General features: G+C 42.4%; 2 protein-coding genes across 3 annotated transcripts; both read right to left on the minus strand.

Annotated features, from left to right (window-relative positions):
- Window positions 1-41: 41 nt before the first annotated feature.
- On the minus strand, window positions 42-5,463 carry LOC143328818 (3-keto-steroid reductase/17-beta-hydroxysteroid dehydrogenase 7-like). Of its 2 annotated transcripts, XR_013077848.1 has the most exons (10): window positions 5,238-5,421; window positions 4,184-4,387; window positions 3,973-4,065; window positions 3,738-3,852; window positions 2,887-3,081; window positions 2,320-2,424; window positions 2,161-2,217; window positions 1,954-2,052; window positions 721-1,770; window positions 195-616 (listed from the first exon to the last, which is right to left on the minus strand). XR_013077848.1 is itself a non-coding variant. In XM_076744180.1 (9 exons), the coding sequence occupies exons 1-9, from the start codon at window positions 5,270-5,272 to the stop codon at window positions 1,651-1,653; spliced, it is 1,023 nt and encodes a 340-aa protein (XP_076600295.1). In that variant the 5' UTR covers window positions 5,273-5,463; the 3' UTR covers window positions 42-1,650. The 2 variants fall into 2 exon arrangements, 1 of the variants encoding a protein (XP_076600295.1); XM_076744180.1 differs by having other exon boundaries at window positions 42-1,770; window positions 5,238-5,463.
- Window positions 5,464-5,621: 158 nt separating this feature from the next.
- Window positions 5,622-15,149, minus strand: ddr2b (discoidin domain receptor tyrosine kinase 2b). Its single transcript, XM_076745211.1, has 16 exons — window positions 15,081-15,149; window positions 13,792-13,894; window positions 13,023-13,260; window positions 11,800-11,947; window positions 11,460-11,562; window positions 11,093-11,276; window positions 10,353-10,593; window positions 10,123-10,188; window positions 9,464-9,600; window positions 8,426-8,636; window positions 8,118-8,341; window positions 7,694-7,821; window positions 7,408-7,592; window positions 7,029-7,267; window positions 6,557-6,706; window positions 5,622-6,343 (listed from the first exon to the last, which is right to left on the minus strand). The coding sequence occupies exons 2-16, from the start codon at window positions 13,890-13,892 to the stop codon at window positions 6,209-6,211; spliced, it is 2,490 nt and encodes an 829-aa protein (XP_076601326.1). The 5' UTR covers window positions 13,893-13,894; window positions 15,081-15,149; the 3' UTR covers window positions 5,622-6,208.
- Between the last annotated feature and the right edge of the window lie 1,982 nt (window positions 15,150-17,131).

Genomic DNA, 17,131 nt, shown 5'->3' on the forward strand with positions numbered 1-17,131 from the left:
AAGTATGTTTCATGATTAAGATTGAGTCCAGATAAACTATAGTTTCACAATCAAAGCTGTATTCTCCACTGAAGTAAGCGAGCGCAAGGCAGAAATATGAAGCCAGGTTTGGCACTGCAAAGACGAGCAACACTTCAAATCATCAACACAACCTGTCAATATTCAGAACAGGAGCACACAAAGTCTCACATGTTTGATCCGTTGATTATTTTACTTTCTTTCATTCTCTCTGTTTCTGAGACAAATGCTAGTTTACTTCAGGACAAACAATAGAGACAAAAGACTGGAGGTGGATTTAAAAGGTTGATATATATCTTACTCAAAAATCAATGAAAAACCTAACATGATTTTGATATACTCAGATTAGAACATTGACGTCTCCAGTAATTAAAAGAAAAGGAAATGAATGGTTACAAGCCTGCACACTCACTCACATTTGACAGAGATGTCTTACAATTTCTCACACGATCTAAATAAATGTAACACATTAATAACTGCTGAATTTCACTACTAAACTTCGTCAGCTTGAATGACAGCTGATTTGACTCTAGATCATTTCCCCCTCATGTTAACCAGAATGAACGGAAAAAGGAATATTCCTTCCATTATCATGAGCCTTTGTTCCCTTTAAATATGTCTGATGACTCCACCCTGACACATTATCTGAATCACAACTGTAGTAGAACATACAATGTTTCCCTCTGTAAAGTAGAAAGTAGCATAAAATTTAAATGATGGATGTGCAGTAAAAGTACATCAGAATTGTACTAAATACAGTAGCTACTGGAGTAAATGTACTTTATTACTTTCCTAATCAGCTGTCCCTGGAAGTCTCACTAACCGGAGTCACAGTCATGACTTCATGGACCAAGGTTTAAACTTCAGAGTACAGAGTGGCTGTAGCTGAACCACAGCCTGCATCTCTCAGTGCGTCACTGTGTTTAACAAATAATTAGCACTACTGAGGTATACTGCACTAACTCACAATAAAAAAAAACATTCTGTGGAGCTGCTGCTTGATGTGTACTTCCTCCTCTTTCCCTTTTGGTTTCTATAATAACAGATGTTTAATTGTTTCTGAATTTAAATCAACCTCAAACTGAAAAGGCAAAAAGCAGTCTTGTGAGTAAAGCATTTTGCTGATGTCGCCTTGGAGGAGTTACATTTGAAATTTCAGGAAGAGATCAGTAAACAAACCTTGTGCGAAACAGACTGTGAAAGGATGAGTTGTATTACACTGCGCTGTTTCGAACGTCACTCTCCTGAATCAACTGAAACTGGTTTAGCAGATTACAGTCCTGAAGAGTTATTCAGTTTATTAAACGAGCCATACGGTCAGCTACCTGAGCACATCGTGATGTATGATTTCTGTTTACAGGAGCCACTGATGACAGCTGATGGCAGTGTTGGGAGGAAGCCTGTCGTGCAAGAAACATGATCCAGCTATCCTGTATTACAACAAGCGAGCAGCAGCACACGAGACTCACATGACTGCTTCAGTCATGTGAGTAGTTTTGTAGAAAGGACGATAGACAGAAGAGATACATAACTCGATGGCACAACTGGCAAGAATGAAAAGAATAAGAGTACTGTTACTGTTCTTCATCACAAACTGCACATGGTTCATCTCCCAAGAGCAAAAAGCTTCCATTACAGAAGAGCACCAGCTTCCTTGTCAGCGTCTTTCTCACTCTGTTTCCTTCTGATTGCTATCTCAAGTTCAAGAAGTTGTGAATAGAGGACTTCAGACATCCCATCATCGATGTCCATCTGAAACGAGAACGAAAACACACAATCTGATAAATTACATGTAAACAAAGCACCTTAAGACACAGATCACTGATCCCAGTGTCTCTTATGGATATTTTAATTCAATATTCAGACTGTGAACTTCACACACGGCAGAAATGAGCAGCATAATGTCTGTGCAAGCAATGGTCTCTGCTTCCTCACCTGTCGAGGCTGAGTGTAGCTTGTTCCCAGTCCGGATGTTAAACTGTGATACTTTGATCTTGGATCCAGAGACTCTGGCCTTTGAAGAAACAGCCAGTGCTGTGAAAAGCCAGAGCAGGACTTCATGATTACACTGCATTCATTGCAAAGATGTGAACCCCTGAAGCATTTTCACAAAGGCAACAACAGAACAGGTTGAAGACGTACCAGCGCCTCTGCTCCGTTGTACGCTGTAAGTGTGAATGTGTTGGTGAAGATCCTAATCTGTTCAGTACACACAGGAAATGTGTCACAATGACATGAAACAATTCAACCTCCAATCATGTTTCATACACAGGAAGCGAATTAAAAACAATCGTCACTCACCAGCCACATGATGGGCATGATGAAAGTCCAGAAGCAGGAGGGGAGGATGCCGTAGGTCAGATTAGTCATCACCAGTCCTGGACATACTACAGAGGAGAAGAGTCCCTGTGACAACGAGAAAAAGATTTACTCGACATGACAGATTGATGTTTCATCCAATTATATGTTATTCGACCAACAGGTCTCTGCCATGTCTCAGGAAGGTGACATCAATAGAACCTAGAGACCATGATAGAAGGTTCCATGGAAACCTGCAGTGTATCCAAATTCTTTTTAACATAGACTGGCAATATGAATGTAAGGCAGAGCAGGACCAGGTCTTACGGCAGCTCACACACATTGGGTCTCAGGATAAATGTGGGCCTGTGTCATCAGGTATGTCCTCACCCAGATCCTCAGATCTTCAGGCCTTAAAGGCAGGGTGAGAGGGCAGGTGGACAGCAGATATTCTGCCTTTAAAGTTAGTGCGGATCAATGCGAGACGTGCATGTGCAGGAGTTTCAGGAGGGAGATGAAGTAATGAGCGGGCAAAAAATTTAGAATCTTCACATGGTGTGACAGACACACCTGGCTGTTCTTGTGTCTGTTGAGTGCCAGGCTGAGCATGTCTGATGCGTACTTGGAGGAGCTGTAGGGCTCCGTCCCATTTCTGTGCTGCATGTCCTCCATGTTGAAGGCAGAGCGGCGGGCGTTACTTGAGGAGGTCCACACTACTTTGGACGTGTGACCTGTCTCACACAGCAGAGGCTCCAGCTCCCTGATCTAGACCAGAGACAAAGACAGGGTCAGGTCAGGTCAACGGGACGACTGTCACAGGAGAAACACACGGGTAATGATGACAGAGATTACAATACAATGGCACACGAGTGAAAAAACATTTAATCTGCGCTGCTCTTAGAAGTTACCAATCTAACTGAGCCTTGTAGACATCACAGAGTTGCCTCACTATATTCTATGTACTGTTGTTTTATGAGATATAATGGATTGAGGCTATTTCTCAGTTCAAAGTGTGACAATATTCAATTGTTAGCAGGAATATTTATTCTTGCTGCTTCATATAAACAAAAGGAAAGGGCGAAGCTGGTGCAAATTAGCTCTAGGTTTTGACCTTTTATGTTCTATGTTCTGGGTGATTCGACAATATATATCTTAAGATTGAAACTGAACAACCTTTGTCTGGGCTATATCATTTATACCAAGGCAGCTATCACTTGGTTGTATAAGGCTTTATGACAGTATTGGATTTACATGACTCTTGTATTTCAATTGGCTGCCTTAGCCAAAAACACACACATCTGTCTTTGCTTATTTCATTAAGTTTCGCAATTGTTTTGAGAAACATGCAATACTGAGGACTATATATACTGTCAAAAGAAATGTGTTATCATCTTTAGATCCATGTGCAGTGTGTGCTGTACCAGGAGAAAGTGACCAAACAGGTTGGTGGCAAAGACTTCCTGCAGACCATCAGAGTTGAGGGCGTCCTGTTGAGTTAAGAGACCCTCCGCTGTCGCAAACATGTTGATGACATTCCTGCAGTGAGACAACAGCTTAGACGGTGGACAAGTTGGACTGGTACACAGCCAGTGAGCTTTAAAATGATATGAAACAAATCAAAGCAAAGGGAGTCAGGTGGAGGCCTTGGAGTTTTACCTGGAGAAAAGACCTTTGAAAAAAGCTTTGATATTCACTTGTGCATTGGGCATAATTCCTGCGTTTAGATACAGAAAGTCAATTCTGTTGTACCTGTGGAAAAAACACATGCATTAATCAATCTCAACTCCATATTCAGAGATGATAGGTAAGAGAAAAGGGAGCTGTGTATCTCCAGTGTCAGGACATCACTGTGTGGCGGTATCAGTACCTGGCCTTGACCTCCTGAGCAGCGGTGAGCACTGACTGCACAGAGCCCACATCAAGGTGCAGTAAGTCTATGTGAGCGTCGGTGTGAGAGGTCAGGAGAGCGGAGCGAGCGGCCTCAGCCCGCTGCATGTTTCTGCAGGCCAGGCACAAGCGAATCTGGCTGTCCTCCGTCAGCAGCCTTTCACACAGGGCCAGGCCAATGCCGCTGCACAAAGTGACAGATGGCAGACAAACACAAGCACGTAAACAAACGTCCCTCAGGAACTGTGTGATTATACAGATTTACTGACTAAATCAACTGTTAAACATAGAAGACTATGCTTCAGACACAATTGGAGAGGAAATAATAAAGGAAGATTGTAAACATTAGTTTGTCAGTTCAAATTTTTACAAAGCGAGCGGATAACAAGAACCTTTTTTTACTCTGTAAGTCACATCATTTTGATCCAGATGTCCCAGATCTGCTGTGCTCTGGATGAACCCACACAGACCGAGCCTGAGCCAGTCATCCAACAGGACTCCAGCGCGCTTTTAATGTGAAATTTTGCAGGAAAGGGAAAACTGAAAGACTAAAAAGTCTCTCTGGTGGACAAACATTTAAGTGACACTTTCTAAAACAACCAAAATCTTACCTACACATCATCTTTTGCCATTTCTGTACCGCAAATTCTTACTTAGATCACTTATGAGTTGAAATACACCAATACTGATATATTAGCCAGAAGCTAATATCGGCTGATGCATCGGCCAATCGATCAGTCGTGATTTCAACTCAAATGTCCTGTAATGTGTAATGTGTCAGTGATATTTTCTGATAGTGAAATGCCGGACAAACTGCATGTAAAAACAACGGATTAAAGAAAACTGACGTAGAAAGCAGCATCAGCTCAGAGGCATCAGTCAGTTTATCACTGCGGCAGTTCATCTCTCAACAGGAGCGACAGTGAAGTCAACACAGACTGACTCACATTGTTATTAGTTGGCAGTTTTACTCTGTATCGACGTAACAAACCGACTGCCTATTCACCGTTAAAACGCACATTTAATGGACCCACCTGTTGGCGCCGGTTACAATGACAACTTTCTCCATGTCTTGCCGGAGTTAGAAGCGGCTGGAAGTGAACACAAGACCGGGAGAAATTCTCAAACCAGTCGTAAGTTTATTTCCACCGCGGACGGCCCATCGTCCGATTCCGCTGACAAAACAGCAGCCTATATGCACGAGCGCATACGTGGTGTGATTGGATGTCAACAAACAGCTGGCCAATCAGCTTTCACTACGGAGAGCGCAGAGGCTCAAAACGTTGAAAGAGCGCAACGATTGAAGTGTCACTTCGGAAAAGGCTCCTCTGTGTCAAAAACTCCAATAAATGAAGAAAACGACAAGGACAGCCAGACAAACAGGAGTGAATATTAATTTTTCTTTATTTACAGGGTTCTTTGGTTTGGCAGCTATTAAAAGGGGAACTATTCAACAATAAAAAGTTAATTTATATCTGCAAAAGGACATAAAACATGTCAGTGAACTGCTGCAGGCTAAAAAACACCTGTTCATCTAGACAACAGTCATCATAATGTCATTGTTTCATCTTCAAATTTAAAAAGCAAACATATAAACATTCATAAAACACAACTGTGCTGACATTCTCTAATAAATGTGCAATAGAATTAGATGTATGTATGGAAACGAAATAAAAAAAATATATTCACAATTGTGTTTCAAAACCTAGAAATACCACGAAGTACTCTATAAATAGATGTAGCATAGGAAATAAAAGGAAATTAATAAATACACAGAGGTGTGAATAGTGCTACTTTGCATGTTATCTACAATATAAGACTCTGTTCAAGTGTATACCTTCTCCTCGGTTCTTATTATTTACAGCACCACTGTGGCAAGCAAGCGAAAAAAGAATGAAAATCATTTGATGGGATGTTTCAGACAGCAAGTTAATTCCAAATAAACCCAGCCTGAAGGGAGCAAACGTGGCAGTGCACGGCGGAGAGAATTCATCACGTCCATCTGCTACGCCATGCTCTCCATCAGCTGAGTGTGTATCTCCTGAAAGCTCGGCCTCTGCTTGGCATTCCTCCTCCAGCAGCTCAGCATGAGATCATTGTAGACTCTATCAGGACAACAGGGAGGCTTTGGCAGGTACACCTGGGAGCAAGAGATAAATATCAATGTAGGAGGAATGTTAAAAGGGCCATGAGTAGTGTTTTTATTTGTAAATTGCAAATTTGGCACTATGAGATACACATGCAGGGAAATATGGGATACTTGGTTGATTTGCTTGATTACCACAAACAAATTGTGACTATAAACAGATTGTGCTGTGGAGGATTTGGCAGCCTAAACCTGTCTGATGCTCACCTGCTTGCCCTGGTCCCTGAAGAACTCGCCTGTGTTTTCAATGACCTGCTCATCAGAGAGCTGGGAGTACGGCTGCTCCTTACACAGAGTCAGAATCTCCCACAGAGTCACACCGAATGCCCACACATCACTGGCCATGGTGAACTTACCCTGAGAGAACAGACAACTCGAATCCAAATACAGTCCAGCACTGACTTCATGTGGATGATGGATTATACACCTGTATTCATTATCACAGCTGCGGTATTATTAGCAGTCAAATCATGTGGACTTATACACCTTAAGATCTACTTTCATTTCACTTTTAACTTTTATTGAATCTGAATAAAAATCAGGCAAAAAAGTCTCATATACATAATCTGTTAGTGATTGAATTCAAATGAACTGGGTTGCCACCATATTTTAAGATGTAAAAACACAGCTGGACTAAAGGGGTACTTAACTTTCCTTCAACCGAGATCAAGACACTCACCAGCAGGATGCTCTCCCAGGACATCCAGCGAATGGGCAGGACGGCCCGGCCCTGGATCCTGTAGTAGTCCCCTCTATACAAGTTCCGACTCATGCCGAAATCAGCGATCTTTATGGTGTAGTTCTTACCCACCAGGCAGTTGCGGGTCGCCAGATCACGGTGGACAAAGTTGAGAGAGGACAAGTACTTCATACCAGATGCAATCTGCACAGCCATGCCAATTAGTTTACTGTAGCTAAAGAGCAGAGGAGACCACAAAGAAAGTGAATGAGTACAGTGTATGTACATAGCACAGCTTTGTCTAGTTGGCTCTATAGATTATGTGATGTGAAGATATGAGCCTACCAAACCATACTCTTCCCCTCTTTTCCCTCCGGCTCTGTCTTGTCTTCATCAGAAGCCTCTTTTAGTCTGAGATTGCAGAGGAACTGGTTCAAGTCTCCATTTTCCATGTACTCAGTGATCATACACAGTGGGTCTGTGTCCACACACACTGCCAGCAGACGCACAATGTTGGGGTCCCTCAGACGAGACATGATTCGGATCTCCTTCAGGAAGTCATTCCTGCAGCATAGCCAGGACAAACGATTGCAATTAAAGGGACAAATTATCATATTTTGTGATAATAACAACCTGCTGGGGATTGGTGTACCAATTGCTCTTACCTCGCATTCTTGTTGGCGTCTTCCCGCAGTGTCTTCACAGCAACCAGCAGAGGTGACTCATTGTTTCCCTCTATAGACAAATCCTCATCCAAAAAGTCCTGCATGTCCTCTGCCTCACACAAGTGCACCTGTTTTAAAAAGTGCTTTCTCAGACCATCATCCACTTGGCACCACTTGAAACCATCTGTTCAGTTGTTTAATATCACTACACAAAGGCTATTTGTCAGCATGCACTGTGTCATCGCTGCATTTCACACTCATGCTTTTACCACACAGCAAAATCCATCATTCAATTTTCAAAATGAGAGCCATAAAGATACATCAACATAACTGTGCAACAGAGAGAACAGCCCGATGGATCTAATATATATTTGAAATGTCAAATCAATGCCAGCAAACATTAGAGCTACAAAACTGAATATACTTCTCCGAACTGGCCCTCTCCCAGCTTCTCCTTGAAGGTGAGCTTGTGTCTGGGGAACTCTCTCATGGAGGAATCGGTGCCAGCAAACAGATTCATGTTGGCAGCTGTGATGGAGTATGTGCTGCTGTCTGAAGACTCCTGGAGGCTGATGATGTCTGCCTCCGCGTAGTGGGGGGCACTGTCTGAACCACTTGTTGCAAAGGCTCGACAGGAGGTGCTTGGTCCTGATGTGGAATCACACAAATACACACACTGCAGCAGCTACAGCTGTAACAACCTCGACAGGGTTTATTGTGCTTTTATCTTACCAAGGTGTTCGGTGGATTGAGCAAACTCAGGTAGCTTCCGGATAAGGCGTGAAGGCTCCTGGTAGTCGGCGCAGAGGGGGAAGATTCTCTCATAGGTGGAGTTGGAGGTGGAGCCCCCCTCACTGGACAGGGAGGAGTGGTGGGAGGAGAAGGCGTGGGTCTGGACTGCAAGACGAGCTGTGAGTTCATCGTCCAGCAAGCGGCGGGACGCCTGAGGAAGTAAGTGCGTGAAAGTTGAGGTCTGTTTGGCGTTTATATGAAATAGTCTGCAAGAGATTTTTTCTCGTTGTTTCAGGACATCAGTGCTGGTTAGATTTGTCAAATAGAAAGATGACATACTTGGATGTCAGCAGTTATTGTGCACTAGGGGAAAGGAGAGGTTGCCTGAGCACAGAAATGTGAAAATCTATAAATGTATACAATGTATAAGTCCAAAATGTATCATGTTTCCTTCTACAGATCAACACCCCTAAGAGAGCTTTTAAAAACTTCATTAATGTCAATATACCATCGGCTGCTGATGGCCATCTGCTTGAACTGGAGTGCTTTGGGATGCAGTCCGTTTCAGCTCGTAAATACAATAAATTCCAAAAGTCATTTCCTTTACCTCCTCTTAGATGATATGTCTCCTCTGGTGCAAAAACAAAATGAGACCACTTACTGATTTGTTTTGTCTCATGTATAATCCCCTAAAACTCTATGCATTTTTTTTTTTGCAACTTTTATTAGAACAATGATGAAATATTTGAATATGTGAATCACATATGTCTTGCATGGACTGCAGTCCTTTCTTTAGTGTTTTTCTTTTAAAGTCATCATTTTTTGGGCCGCTTGCAAAAATCAGTGTATGGACAACCTCTCCTTTTTCCTTTGTTTGCTACTTTTGGTCCTGCACCTTTACTCAACTGGAGATGGGATTTCAACCCTCTCTGACCGTTACAGAGACTGAACCACTGATAAGACAAGAATGTAATCCTTTCATTAATTATCAGCAACACAGCACATCAATACAAACTGTAAAAAACCCTCTTTTCTCACCTTCTCAAGCATCTTTTGCCAGACCTGCCTCCACAGGATGATGACTATGATAGCCAATAGGATAGCAATGATAGCCACCAAGCAGCCAATCAGGATCCTGGTGTTGCTGTCATCCACTTTATGAGTAGGATCATCCCCTAAGCGACCGGACGAGAGTAGGGAGTTGAGGTGGATTTGATTTGATCCACTGCAGTTCAGTTTGTTATTATGATATGCTTATTGCACTTTCCCCCTCATGTTTCATTACAACTACAGTTTATGACACATTATTTCAATGATCGGTCATTTCTGATGCTGTCAGCAGGTGGCACTGTTTACCCAGAAAACATTTCAGTGACACCATCTCAAACAGCAATTACTTTTAAACTGAGATAAATTACTACACAGCATAGAACCTCATATGACACCAAGTCAGGCTTAATTAGGAAAAATCACAGATGAACAATCTTCATGATATATAATAGTTTTTTGGATTATATTTGTGGTTGACTGAGTATTATACTCAGCCTGTGTCTTATTTACCACCAACATCACGTCCCAGCAGCCATATATCAAACCAGCCTGCTCTCCCTCTTGCCAGCATTTTTCTCCACTGCCTGGCAGTCACTTCACTAAAATTACGACCACTCCTGAAAGAAAAAAAGGGTTTAGCTCCTGACCTGGTATTGTGTTTGTGGGGTGTCCGTGTTTGCGAGGAGTCAGGGATGTGTTGTACACTGCTGAACCTGTGAGAGAAAGACAAGGAAGGACAAAGCTGAAGGATGTAAATTAAGACAACAATTACTCTGTGTGGCAGGAAAAACACATTCAAATGGGATGGAATATCAAAGCCGGGCTTCTAATGAGGCACCAACTGGAGGATAGCAGCCACACCTGATCCCATTTTTACCTGACTGGAAGGCCACCTCACTGAACAGCATCCAATGGTCACTGAAGTGGAAACGGCACTTGATGGCGCTGGCAGTGCGGTCCCCGAGGGACACGGTGACAAAACGGGCGTTTTGGCTCATGCGGTCGACAGTGGGCCTGAAGGTCACCGGGTCAGCCTCCCAGTCTGATCCCGACCGGAAGTAGCAGCTGGCCTGTCTGAACATCCTCACCCCTCGGCTGAACATGTTATTACAGTGGACCTGTGGAAGTGGAGGTGGGACATCTAACTAAAAGCAAGTTATCTTCATCAGCACCTCGCAAAGGTTCAATTATCCAGCTAAGATCGACAGGGAATATGAATTTCTTTGTCTTCCTGTGACCATGATGACTCAACTGATGTAAAAGTGCTCAAAGCAGGCAGAATCGAAGGGGGACGTGATGCAGGAGCAGTGACTAAGCCGTCTTGCTGTGCTGTCAATGAAAAATATCCTCTTCCATCTCTGATCTCTGGCCACAGCACTTATCCATGACAAATATGCTAATTATACAGAAATATCATTTTCCTGCTGTGAGGCTATTTTGCACCATTTTATGAAATTTATTACCCAATAAAATCTGCAGCAGCTATAGAAGAGCGGTGCTTGCCCAGCATGGCACAGCACAGCTCACTTCAGTGAAGCGCTGGCTCAGCATTTTTAAAAATATTCCACTTTCTCAGTTTTACGCTGTTCAGTGAACTAAACTGAGCCGACTCCTTACCTTCATGGAGGTGAAGTTTCGGACGTGGTCGAACTCAAAGATCATCTCCACGTAACCTTTGGGGAAGCTCTTGTTGCTCCAGCCCACGTAGTCGTACCCCGGCCACATGCTGTATGTGTGGCTGTGGAGAAAGTCGTCCAGACCCCAGGTGCCGTCTGTCAGCTGGCCAAGGCCCTTTGTCAGTCTAACAGAGGAAATGATCGAAGAAGAGATGAGAGAAAACATGAGCATTTCAAGTTTTATTCACTGAGGAGTGCAGAGATAATGACTGCACTCATAGGAGGTAAACAACATGATAACTATGATCAAAATGAGCTCTAATTGAGGCCTGCATCCTTCTTTCAAGAGGTAGCAGTAAAATCCCAACCTTTCAGCTAATGCTCCATCATACACAGAGTCATTAAAGTAGACATCCAGGCCTCTGTAGATCATTTGGTGCCCATCTGGAATGCTATAAGACATCAGACCATCTGCAGAGGGCAGGTCAAAGGTCAAAGATTAGGTTGCATTTACTTACTGCATGCTAGGATATTATGACAATGAACAGCATTTTCAGCATGTCATAAAAAGTCAGAATGAAACTACTAAGTCATAGAAATAAATGAGGACTTGGCTGATCATACATATATAGAAAATAACAACAACTAGATGACGCTAGTGTGACGCGGTGAAGGTGTCCTGCAGTGTAATAGAAAGTCATGACTAACCGAGCCATTCGCAGCCGTAGAGCTCCACTCTCATACACACGATCATGGAGTGGTCTGTCACAGGCATGAAGCGCACAAAACGTGCTATGATGGGCGGCTCCAGGTCCTTCAGCACCACATCATACGCATTCCTGTTCCCCTCAATAACCTGGCAGAGGAGACGCAGACAACACGGAGAAGAGTGACTAAGTGAAACGTGTCAGGGAAACTCAAACCACGTAAATATACTGTATGTGGTGTTAACGCTCTGACGCCTTCAACCAAAACTCTGCTGCAGGGAGCTGGGCTTGCTGAATGACTAAAGCGATATGGGTGGCATTTTATTTTTGCGATTGTCAAATCAAAAGCCTTGAGCTCTGCAGCTCTCTGCTGCAAAGATGTTATCTTTTGTTCCAGCTTCTTGCCATCTCTCACCAGTGGTGGAGGAAGTATTTTGATCCTTTTCCTTTAGTAAAAGTAGTAATACTGTGGTATAAAAATTTCCATTACAAGTAAATGTCCTGCTTTGCAAGTATTAATAGCAAAATGTATTAAAAGTGTTAAAAATAATGGTCCTCATATTTCAGAAAATGGCCCCTGTGAGTGTTGTACTATTATCCCACATTAATTTATTTTGTTTTTGTATTGCAAGTAGTATATTACTGTTGTGGTTGCTATTTCATATAGTATTAGGTAGTTTAAGGTATAACATCGCATCACATTTCATCATGTGTCACACATGAAAAAGTAGGTCAACTATTTAGTAAAGCAGTTAAATAGATGTAGTGGAGTAAACAGTACAAGATTTCTCTCTGAAATGTAGTAGAGTTGAAGTATAAAGTAGCAGAGAATGGAAAGACTCTGTCAAAGTACATATCGTATTTAAACTCAAATACAGTACTAGAGTAAATGTACTGTTTTTTGACTTGGTGACAGTGTGTGAATTAATGTCATAGTGATGAAAGTTAAATTGCTATAACTGGCACTTCAGACACAAGATAAGCCAATGATCAGCAGTCCCTTTATCTAATTTAAATGCACAGATTCAAAGCAGGTACCTGTATGAACACTGTAATATAGTACAATACTGCGATATGCTCCCACCTGTCATGGCAGATTTTGGTCCAGTCCTACACCTGCACTTGATCCAGTGAAGATGTCACAACATGTGCACCTAAACTGAATCATATGCGAGTATCTCTAATGAGGAACAATGACACACAACATTATGTCGTCATGCTCACCTGCCTTCCCTTCCTGTCATGCCAGTCCACCCACTTGCTGCCGTCGCGGCTGTACTTGATCCTGTATGTCTGGGCAAACTCATTCCCCATGCCGTCAGCATGGCGACCTTGGGTGCCCACTAGTGTGATGAAGTGCAGTGAACGCAGGTCCACCTGGAGATACTCTTTGAGGCCATCGGGCTCTGACATGATGTCAGGACACCAGGCCCCGTCACCATCTCCATTGTCTAAGTCAAGTCTGAAGAGGAGGAGGAAATAGGAGAGGGGACATGAGGCAAAGTGTTCAGGAGGAGGCGAGGAAAGGAGCGTGGAAAGTAAGAGGAAGAGGAAGAAATATTGCAAGATATGAATAGAGAACATTTTAAATGATTTTATCTTGTATGCACGATCTTTTCTATGTTAATGAATTCAGATTTTGCATGAGAACATTATTGATTACTCTATCTCCCTGCTGGACTTTCACATATTCTCTTTGCAACAGCAAGTACGAGGCAGCTTTGTTTAAACCAAAGCAGTGGTTAGTTTGGGATAAATAGAAGAACTTGGCACGAATAGCAACGGCCACCAGGGTGGAGCTTATAAAGAAAGACAACTTTACAGATTGTCAGTGAAGAAGAAGACTGTAATATATTGCTTATATTGGAACTCAAGTTCCGTAAACTCTCTGCATGATATCTAACGACTTACTAATGGCAGGTTTTACACATGTTGACCAAAGCAAATGAAAATAAACTCAGACATAAGAGAGGAAATGGATTATCCAACGTGCCTGCCAAATCTCGCAGCAGTCGACTCAGACCACTGACTGGAGGCAGAGATGTCCTCGTCCTGAATCTGCCCACCGGTCATACCAAGAGGATATCGACACATCTCTACAAAGACATGAAGCATCACTGAGACACATGGCGCTCACATTATGAACACGTTTCTATGTGTTTGCGTGTATGAGTTTGAGACCTGACTGCTTTCATGTGCCACATGAGTTTTCATCCTTTCTGTACATTTGCAGGATGTGAGGAGGGGAGTGTGAAATGGTCAGATCCCATCCCTTCCCCCCAGTCCCCTTCCTGCAGCCCTGCAAGGCCTCAAAGCCAAACAGAGACATCACTGTGTAGGTGCCAGTCTAAGCAAAATGAGAGGGGAGTGGCCACGGGGGTGCCTGCTCTTCATTTTTTATAACCTCTACACGTGAGAGGCATTTATGAGTTTTAACGCATCTGCTGGACATTAACTTTTATATTGTGAGGGCAAAAAAAAAAAATTAGTTTGACAACAGATGCCACATCAGAGTGTTAATATAATTCACTGACCAGACTGTACATCTACTCACTGAAGCTACCGGAGTGTTTATTCTTACCATCTCTACCTGGTAGTTAAGGGGCGTCTGTGTTTTACTCACCTTCCCGCACCGAACGCCATGACATGTACTTTGAGAGCAGCAGAACAAATAAGCCTTTTACTGTGGAAATATTCTAAGTGGGAAAGTCAAATGATTGCACGTGTGTGTGTGTGTGTGTGTGTGTGTGTGTGTGTGTGTGTGACAGAGAGAGTGTGTGTGGGTGCGTGTGTTACCTGCAACTATGCCTACAATTTTTTTTTTTTTCCACCAATGCCCCCTGCTTGTGAAAGGTCTGCCTGTTCTGAGAATGTTTGCTGTCTGACCATTAGGTAAACCACATACACACATTCTCATACACACACACAGACACACACAGACACACACACATACACTTTACATTCTTGCGTTCTAAGCCCACCCACCTAAAATTGCTTTCCTTCTCCATCTTGACAACATTCATGGCCCTCAGGAATATAAAGAAGTTATTTTCAGCTTGTCTATGGCACATCCGCATTTACTGGCTCGCATTAACAACTAAACCTACACACAACTAAAGTCACTATATTGCTGACTGGCACGTGCACTGAACAGGGTGAACATAGCTGACATTTAAAACACTGAGGTGCATGTTCTACCAAAGTGTCCTTGAGCAGGATATTTACCCTCAGCCTGCTCTGAGAATGAAGGATTTGGATGTAAAAGGTGAACATCTACCATACCTGGGTTGACTTGAGATCGCACAGCGGCAGCCAGCAGGATAAAGAAGACATGGTGTGAGATCTGTTGAACCCTCATGACCCTCATCTCTTCTGTGCACACCTAAAAGTTTCAGGAGCGTTGTGCATCAGTGGATGAGATTAGTAGTCATCAATCATATATCATGTCAGCAAGTTTCCCGCAGCAAATCCTGAGCTTTCTATTTAAATTCAGGAGGATTTGGATGCTTTGTTCCTCACATACACAAAAAGTGTGTTTACTGAAATACAGGGTCTCATCCTTTGAGACTAGTATGTAATGAATAATAAATACTTTAAGAATATAAAAGGAATTAGAAAAAATCTAAAGAGAAAATAATCAAAACTAAAACACGTAAAGTAGATATAATATATTCCAGTATTCTATTGAGTTCAACATCCCTGAAACCTGGTGAGATCCACTGTGGTGAACGCACACACACAGTCCTCCTTGTACCTCCTTGCTCTCTCCCATCACAGTACCTGCATTTTATTTAGCTTGTAAAAGCCCCGTGAAGGTTTCAGTGACTTACAGCTCGAACACATCAGGTCTACCAGAACTTCGACTACAGTTCAGAATATGCACTCACAGTCTTTCACGTGGTGGGTTAACCAAAGACATGGGGGACGATGTCGTTCTGTGTCAGTGTGAAGTGTAGGAAATGTAGTCTGGCTGGAGTAGGGTGCATTAAACCCTCATTTATAACTTCATTTTCTTTCTAATGTGCACATGAAAGGGAATTAAGAAGACTGTACGCTGAATTTAACAGCAAAAACCGATGTCTGTAATCTGTTTCTCAGCAGAGTTTCCATTTCTGTGGAGCTGACACCATGATTACTTCTAGCGGGATAACCTTTTTCCTGTCTATTTTTGAAACGCTGAATAAAATATTGCAAATAAAAAGCAAATAAAGCTCTAATATCGTACCTGTCTTCTCCGTACTGTGAACAGATAAATCTATTACTTGTGCTTGAGCTTATTTTAAACCTGCATTTTGTATTTTCCTATATGAGGTCACTCTCTGTACTGAGCCGAGCTGACACAAACTTCCTACAGAGTCAACGTGGACACTTCATATATGAGAAAAACACGGATTTGACTTACTTTTGCAAGTTCCTCTCTCGTTATTATGAAACCATCTGTTTCAGGGAAAATTCCACATCTACTGTGAGTTGATGCATTCAGCGATGCGAGTCACTGACCTCTTCCTAGCAAAAACTTTCTGGGAATGGAAAAGAGAGAGAGAGAGAGAGAGAGAGAGAGAGAGAGAGAGAGAGAGAGGAAATGAAGGCTGATGTAACAGTCTTACTGGCTGGAGGAAAGAAACAGAAAATAACACACTTTGGGAGTTTTCTGAGGTGAGGCCAAAATCCCAGAATTCCACCTGATCCACAAATGGTTTCAATTATGGCCCACAGAGGCAGCTGAGAGCGGCAGGATCTGGCAGCTTCCACCAAGAGCTACTGACAAAAACAGACTGGAGCCCATTTTCCTGCAGAGGAGAACCTGCTAATTACTGAGGGAGACATGATGTTTTAGAAAAAACCATCGCTGGATACAAACAACATGAGTCACAGCTGGGATTCACAGTAAAATGGACAGCAGAAAAGAGGCAGAAGCTTGTTTTGATGATCACAATGATTTGGTGGCATGCATGATATGTATTGTTTGTTATGCATGTATATTATCAATGTCTAATATATATTTTTTTCATTTAACAGAATTCTTTTCTAGATAAAAAGAGTTTTACAGACACTTGGGATCATGTTAATGTAACCAAAACTGAAAAACTTTCACTGTCCTTTAAAATGCTGCTGCTGAAACACAAGAGACAAGTAACCTTCAGGATGCTTTGTGTGAAAAGAAAAGCTGATGTGAACGTAAAGAAACAGAAAAGTATATTCAGAGCCACACTTTCCATTTTTAAGACACTTTTTTCTTTTGCATCTGATCCATGACTGCTACCTGTTCATTAAAGATAACAGCTCTTGTTGTAATGTAACTATGGAAAATCTTGTAAAATAACTTGTGTTCA

Source organism: Chaetodon auriga, chromosome 12 (genome assembly GCF_051107435.1).
Source record: "Chaetodon auriga isolate fChaAug3 chromosome 12, fChaAug3.hap1, whole genome shotgun sequence".
Classification (NCBI taxonomy): Eukaryota; Metazoa; Chordata; class Actinopteri; order Chaetodontiformes; family Chaetodontidae; genus Chaetodon; species Chaetodon auriga.

Coding starts and splice junctions, on each gene's coding strand:
- LOC143328818 (XM_076744180.1), bottom strand. CDS start 5,272: ATGGAGAAAGTTGTCATTGTAACCGGCGCCAACAG. Junction 4,066..4,183: donor GCTCAGGAGGTCAAGGCCAG/GTACTGATACCG, acceptor TTTTTTCCACAG/GTACAACAGAATTGACTTTC. Junction 2,425..2,886: donor ACAGACACAAGAACAGCCAG/GTGTGTCTGTCA, acceptor TCGTTGTCACAG/GGACTCTTCTCCTCTGTAGT.
- ddr2b (XM_076745211.1), bottom strand. CDS start 13,892: ATGTGTCGATATCCTCTTGGTATGACCGGTGGGCAGATTCAGGACGAG. Junction 13,261..13,791: donor ACTGCTGCGAGATTTGGCAG/GCACGTTGGATA, acceptor CCTCCTCTTCAG/ACTTGACTTAGACAATGGAG. Junction 11,563..11,799: donor CTACGGCTGCGAATGGCTCG/GTTAGTCATGAC, acceptor TGCCCTCTGCAG/ATGGTCTGATGTCTTATAGC.